This window comes from Fukomys damarensis, unplaced genomic scaffold, assembly GCF_012274545.1.
Source record: "Fukomys damarensis isolate Sample0158 unplaced genomic scaffold, DMR_v1.0_HiC HiC_scaffold_55754, whole genome shotgun sequence".
NCBI lineage: Eukaryota > Metazoa > Chordata > Mammalia > Rodentia > Bathyergidae > Fukomys > Fukomys damarensis.
This window is the reverse complement of record NW_022956666.1, coordinates 1-7,176: the sequence shown is the minus strand read 5'-3', so window position 1 is coordinate 7,176 and position 7,176 is coordinate 1. Positions and strand designations below refer to the sequence as shown.

The 7,176-nt window shown below is 50.2% G+C and overlaps 1 protein-coding gene and 1 long non-coding RNA gene across 2 annotated transcripts; both read left to right on the top strand.

Moving 5' to 3' along the window:
- Positions 1–230: 230 nt before the first annotated feature.
- On the top strand, positions 231–2,695 carry LOC104858516 (the record flags this gene model as incomplete). The annotated part of the gene is made up of 5 exons (XM_019206706.1): positions 231–452; positions 669–818; positions 953–1,033; positions 2,115–2,189; positions 2,325–2,695. Coding segments are annotated over 5 exons (768 nt in total), but the record flags the coding sequence as incomplete, so codon positions are not given.
- Position 2,696: 1 nt separating this feature from the next.
- LOC109117869 lies at positions 2,697–6,869 on the top strand. The gene is made up of 2 exons (XR_002025187.2): positions 2,697–3,628; positions 5,624–6,869. It is a non-coding gene; the product is annotated as an uncharacterized LOC109117869 (long non-coding RNA).
- Positions 6,870–7,176: the final 307 nt, after the last annotated feature.

Genomic DNA, 7,176 nt, shown 5'->3' with positions numbered 1-7,176 from the left:
TGAAGCATGGGCTCTTGTCTGAGTTTCCAGTCTGCCAGCCTTGGTTTGGGCCCACCAGCCCCACAGCTACATAAGTCAGTTCCCCAAATCTCTCCCGCACACTCCTCACAGGACTGGGTTCTGGCGAATGCTGCACCTTGCTGAGTAGCAGCCACAGCATCTGTGTGACCTCAGGCATCAGGCCATTGTATGGCCGTGTGACACACACCCGGTCCCCTCTGTCGTGCTAGTGGCACATCCCAGGTGGCAGATGTGACCCGAGTGCCCTGATACTCCATCTCTGTGGGCAGAGGGCTCTGCAGTGGGCAGAAAATGAAGTAAAGAAGTGCCGTTTCCATGGTGATGACCCAGTCCAGGGAGGGAACTCCTGCCAGGACACACTGGCTGCAGCAGAGGACAGGGAAAGAGGGGAAAGACGATCGACGACCAGCAAGGACTCCCAGCGGAAGAAGGTAAGAAAACATGGTCTTTAATACACTTAACAAGCCCAGGTGGGCGACCTCACTGTAATCAGGCCATGTCCACGGGAAGCCAGGACTGAAATCGCAGTGGTCTCTCCCATCTTCCTCTCCAAGTTCACACCTTGGTGAGTGGCTGCTGAGCATTCACCTTCGCGATGTCAAGTTGATACTGTAGACCATCTTCTGGATTTTCTCTTCATTCCTCAGGATATTGGCCTTCACGGCACAGATCTTCTCCTGTTGGTCTTTGACCTGCTGCTCCAGCTCGGCCAGCTCTGCCTTCAGCGGCTCCACAGCGCAGTCCGTGATGCTGATAGGAAATGGGGCGGCGTGTCAGTCTCAGGGCCCAACACACACCACTTCTTAACAGAGACACCATGGACAGCAAGTTCCAGCTCGGCCAGCTCTGCCTTCAGCGGCTCCACAGCGCAGTCCGTGATGCTGATAGGAAATGAGGGGGCGGCGTGTCAGTCTCAGGGCCCAACACACACCACTTCTTAACAGACACCATGGACAGCAAGAGAACACCGACCTCCTCCAGAGAGAAAAGGGCACAGTGCAAACTTCCTCGGGTAATGCCACGACTGGAAAGCCGCCCACCCTGCACAAATTTATTTAAATTTCTAGGACCCCTAGTGAAGCCAAACATGAGATTCACTTCAACAGAAGCTTCTGTTTCTCCAGTGAGGGGTGTGACGTCCTGACATCACAACCCAAGAGCCGAGGGACAGCAAGGAAGGCGTGGCAGAGTCCCCAGGGGCACTGAGGACAGAGCCTGGACCCCGCCCCCAGGACAGGCTTCCCTGCCAGGGGGTTTCAGGTTCACTGGCTTGGCACAGTGACCGCCGGAGTCCCTGCAGCTGTCGGGCTGGATTCTGGGCGGGATTTACACGGGAAAGATAAAACCAAAATCAGCTTTCCCTCTAGGTTTTTTAAACCTACAAATTAAAATTAAAACTGAAATAGAAAATATAGGAGCAACAGTTCTCAGCTGTCCCACCACAAATTTTAGCATAATCAGGTCTTATAAGGAAGAAATGCCTGGCGTGATTTTTCCTAATATTTAAAAGCAGTTATCACGATACAATAGGCATTGATAAACTCTTGGTAATATTCTAGCTTCCTACACATTATCTACCTTAAATTTTAAGGGACTTGTAAACACTTAAGAGTTGGTAAGCTTACATGCTTACAGACTGATTACCTGATTACAAGTATAGGGAATCAAACCTCTCACTAAAAGAAACTGTACTTCTTAGTGACTATTACATTTCTTTTAAAGTGGCAATTTTAGATGGACTTACCAGCATTTTCTCTACAGTGAAAAGTACTTTCATGGCCGGGGATTTAGCTTATGGTGCGTGCCACCGCCTGCCTCGAAAGTTACAAGGTCCCGAGTTTTACCCCCCAGTACCCCCGAAAAAAGTGCTTTTAAAGTAGGAACAGTTAAAAAACTTCAGCGCTGTGTGTGCAAACATGAAGCCTGCCTCTTGGAGTGCGGACAGTGAGGAAGAGATTTCTCATCCCCTCTGGGAGGGAGGCAGGAAGGAGGGTCCAGAGGGAATGCCCAGGGGAGCTTTCTCCTGAGCTGTGCAGACAGCAGCCCAACCCATCCTTGCCCGCCCCCCCACCCCACCTCTGCTCCTTCTGCAGTGCCTCCGCGTGCTGCCTGTTCTCGCCGTGCCACAGCTGCAGCTCGTGCTGCATGGCGTCCACGTCCTCCTGCAGGTAATCCATCATCTTCCCCAGGGGCAGCGCACTCTTACACAGGGTCTGGATGGACCCGCGAAGCTTCTCAATCTCCTTGCAAACGATGTCTTTCTCCTTCTTCCACGCTGACTCAAAGAGCAACTTCTCCTGCAGCCAGGGCGCCAGAAAGAAAAAGAAGCATCCTCAGACCTGCGGCAGGGCAGGACGGCTCCAAGCAGGGAAACCGGTGCTCCTAGGATATGGAGCCGCTGGGCCAAGCCGCCCATCAGGAGACAAGGTCTGCCTGGCAATCCCAGTAAGCGGACTTGCTGCTGCCATGGTCACAAGAGCTCCCAGCATGGACATTTTCCCAGGACTGGCCGAGGGGGCCTGACCCTGCCATTATCTCACTAAAAAAGAGGTAATGGCTACAGAAGTGCTCTTAGCTTTTTTTTGGAGGTGCTGCAGATCGAACCCAGGGACTCTACCACTGAGCTACATTCCCCAGACACCCCCAACACACACAACTATTTCTCTGGAGTTTGAGACAAGGTCTCACTGAGCTCGCTACCCTGACCTCAAACTTGGGATTCTCCTGCCTCAGCCTCTGCAGCACTCCTGGCTATATAAATCCCTTTAAATTGAAATGCTAAATGACTAAAACAGATTCAATGCATGATAAACTACTCTGACAAAACCACAGTGCTGACACCCACCCACGAGGAAGGCTAAGTGCACACTGCCCTTGCCCTGGTACGATGGACAACACAAGGCTGTTCCGGGTGGGCTTTGTGGGAAAGGAACCCATGCAAGTGTCCGCAGCTGGGGGCCGAAGTGCAGAAAGATGCAGAGTGGCTGACCAGGGCCCCAGTGCTCTGGTGACCTTGTGAAACCCTCAAATCTCTGCCGTGGAACCAAGAGGGACCTGGACTACTAACATTAAAGTCTAAAGTTTTAATTTAAGATGTTAAGAATTTAAAACAAGGCAGCCTTGGACTGGGGTGCGAATCGCTGGAGAGACCCTCACTGTCGTCCTAAAGGCACAGGAACACACTGCTGGAAACATCAGAGTTCCTCGCTTTCCAAAGCTCTCGTACACTAAGGTGGTAGGGTGGAGGTGGCTGGAGGGTGGGGACAAGCACAGCCCAGACCCTCTGGCATCCATTGAGTCACAGGCCCAGTGCTGCCCACCGGCAGCTGCCCAGCCACATGCCTAGTCTGCACAAACGTTAACAAGGAAATGAAATCTGAGGCTTCCACACCACACAGGGTATCAGCCTTATGAAATATTAATTTCTGGAAACAAAGAACAAAAATGCTGAAAATCTGTCCTCACACAAAACAGAACCACGAGCATCTAGAATTCAGATCTGGGGGCTCAGCCAAGCCCCCCACCTCTGACAGCCTGGGAGCCAGGCCCAGCGCCCTGTGCCTCAGCGTCCCCGCAGCAAAGTGGAAATGACAGTGCTCACCCCAAGGTAGGACTCCGCCATCACGTCAGAAGCGTGGGCTCGCCCTCCTGGCTGGCCAGCGTGGCTGGGGCTCTGCACACCAGGGACCATGCTGTGAGACAAGCCAGTGGGCGCGTTCCTTCCCTTTAGGGGACCCTCCCCGCCCATCTTAAAAATATGGTGACCCTGGCTATGACATGAATCCCCAGCTTCCTTTCCTTCCCGAGAGACCCGCGATGCCGAGCATGGGCCCTGCTGGCCTGGCTGCACACCTTGGCAAAAGTGGGCAGCACAAAGCCATCCACTTAGCGCAGGCTACTGATGCCAAACAGCTATCCTGGCATGGCCCAGCATGTGGACGCCACCTGATGGCTTCACACACCATTGTGTACCTGATGCTGTGCATGCATCCACACATTCAGGAAATGCTTCCAAGACTTCCATGAACCATTACTTCTGCGACGTAACACTACTCGCCTTTTGCTACATACACATTTGGTCCCAGAAATCTGAGCCTCTGTGTTTACAGTGATTTTAAAATTTACAATTATTTATTGTAAGTCAGACAAACATGGACGGTAGAGATTTGCTTCTGCAAATCGTAACTGCAGCGCTTCAGAGAAGGGCAAAACATACCTCCTCTCTCCAAGCAGGAGCCGCCACAGGACAGGGCCGTCCACCCTGCAGCCTGGGGCTCTGCCACTGTCCCACCCTCAGGAGCACAACCAGCTCTGCCCTGCATTTGGCAAACCCACACAAAAACCTGAAAACTGCAGGGCAGATAGTTGGTAATAAATCAAAGAATATCACTCTCCAAGGATCTCAGGAACTGATTTATATGCAAGCTATGAAAAAATTTGCTTTGTAAACAGAGGATACTTGCTTTCAAGTTATTAAAAACAGTGCAGGGCAGATAGTTGGTAATAAATCAAAGAATATCACTCTCCAAGGATCTCAGGAACTGATTTTATATGCAAGCTATGAAAAAGTTTATTTGCTTTGTAAACAGAGGATACTTGCTTTCAAGTTATTAAAAACAGCACAGGCCCACAATATTTATTCTGAAGGTCCTCTCTATCCAGAATTCTCCATTTCCACACAGGTCAAGTTGGAGCCCTCCCACACACACAATAGTCCCCAATCAAACACTTCAACCTTTAAGGGTACCACCGAGCAGGCTGTGAAACAAACACACCGTGTAACACACACACACACACATAGGTCGACACCTGCTCCCATCACCAGAGCAGGAAGCCCCCCCTGTGGTCACCCCTGCCTGACTCCCAACGGCCCGCTGAGTTCCAATCCAGAGCAGTGGTGCCACTGCCCTGCTCGCAAGCTTGTTCTGAGTCCAGTGAAGACGCCTAGCACAGATTCCCCTCGTGTGTGTGCCTTTTTCAGCCAACACTTTGCTCATGAGGCACCTGTTACATGGTTTTGTCTCTGTGTTGATATGTCATAAACGAATGAAATACAGCCGCTTACTATTCATCCAGTCTCATGCTTGCGGGTGTCTGGATTATTTTTTACCTGGGGCTACTACAAAAATACAACTGTTGGATAATTACCCGATTATGTAGACTGCAACCACCAGTTTTTGCTGAGTAAATATGCATGTTTCCAACTTTGTGACATAATGCCAAACCATTTTCTAAAATAGTTTTAGAAATTTACATTTTTTTTTCTTTTTACAATATTGAAGGTTGACTGAACACAAGGCTTTTTGAAGGCTAGGCAAGCACTCTACACTGAGCCACATCCCCAGCCCTTTATAAATTTCCATTTTGAGATAGATTAGGGATGCAATGTAAGTTGCCTAGGCCAGCCTTGAACTTGTTATCCTCCTGCCTCAGCCTCCTGAGTATCTGGGATACAAGGGTGTGCCCCTGCATACAGCTGTATGAAATATTTTTCATGAGCCTATATTTCACTTCTACGCATATAAAGGAACTGTCACATCTACACCTACATCATTTCTGCAATCTGACAACGACAGGTAGTAACTACCAAACTACTTCACAGGCAGTGGGAACAAAACCACCAGCCCAAGTCAGAAACATGCCAGTAAAGGGGCTCATTACAGCAGCTACATGGTGACAACCTTGTAATGTAGACATCTGAGCAGCGAGACAGAACTCCAAGGGGCCAAAGCCATCAGTGGCATCCCAGCTCGGTGACTTACTGTCCACACGTCCTCAACAAGGTAAGGCTGTGCCTCAGTTTCCCAACCAAGGAACACCCATCTCACAAGTTACTATAAGGAATAAGGGGATGTATGCAACCCCAAGACACTAAATACTCTAGAAATGTCAGCTATTTTTATAATCTTCATGTCTACAGGTACAGAAGAACCAATGGTGAACTGTAGGAGAAATGCACACGCAGCAAAGCACCATGCACATGTGCTGCTTGCACCAACAGCACAGTGCCTGGGAGGTGGTGCCGCAGGCCTGAGGCATCAGGGCTTTTACAAGGCAGTGCACCTGCAAGACTGGGGCACCAGCCAACCCTGCTGGCTCCAAGCAGGGTCTCGGGAACCAAGGGGAATGCATAGCTCTTCCTAAAACTAAAGGTGTTCATCGGAAATGAAACTGAATCCCACTGGGGCAAGAGATGTGCTTAAGTGTGCAAGGCAAAAACAACCCCACCATGCCATGCAAACTGAACAAAACCAAGCGATGTGGGGCACGGAACTTGGGCCATGGAAACAGTGGGGTGTTCGTGCTGAAGTCCAAAGCAGCCTTCCTGTCCACCCTCAGATGCAGGATCTGTGAGAAGCTGAGCTCCCCAAGAGGCTGAACTAATGAAAGTAAATAAATGAAAGCAGGAAGAAGAGAACTCCATGGGTGTGGGCTGGAGCAAGTTCAGTACGCTGCCAGGTGGGTCAGAAAAAATGGGACAATCAGAATCCAGGAATTATCTAGCAAATTCAATTCAGAGCATACTGAAGGCACATGGAGTAACAGTTGAGAGGGCAAGATTAGAGGCCTTTGTTAAGATTCTGGACACAGTTTGTCCATGGCTATGTAATAAGGCAGAAATAAATACTGAAGTATGGGAGACAGTCGGAAACCAGTTGGATGAAGCCCTTCTGGCCGAGCCTAATCGTTTCCCAGAAGGTGCTCCTTTTTATTGGGCTTTGTTAAACGCAGCTCTCACGACCCCAACCAAAAAGGAAATCTTGGAAGCCTTAGAGAAGGTGCATGTAGGGTTAGAACAAGTTAGAGAGGAGCGCTCTCAGACTTCAGAGTCCCCTGAATCCGGAAAATGTCCCCTTTCACTTGAGCCCCCTGAGCCTCCGGATTCCGGAGGACCTCCTGTAGCACTATATCCCAGTTTTGAGGCTTTTCAACAAAAACTTGAGCGTCCACCTCCTTCTGCGCCCCCTCCCACTCAGAGGGAGGCAAACCTGGCTCAACTGCGCACTATTAATCAGGAGCTCAGTGAGGAACTTCAGCTGAGGCAGCAGATCTCATGCCTCTCGAGCAGACTTGCATCTCTTCATGCCTCACAGGCCAGGCCTACCAATGAGACCAATGGTAAAGACCCCATAACATCTGAAGGGTCTCAAGGCA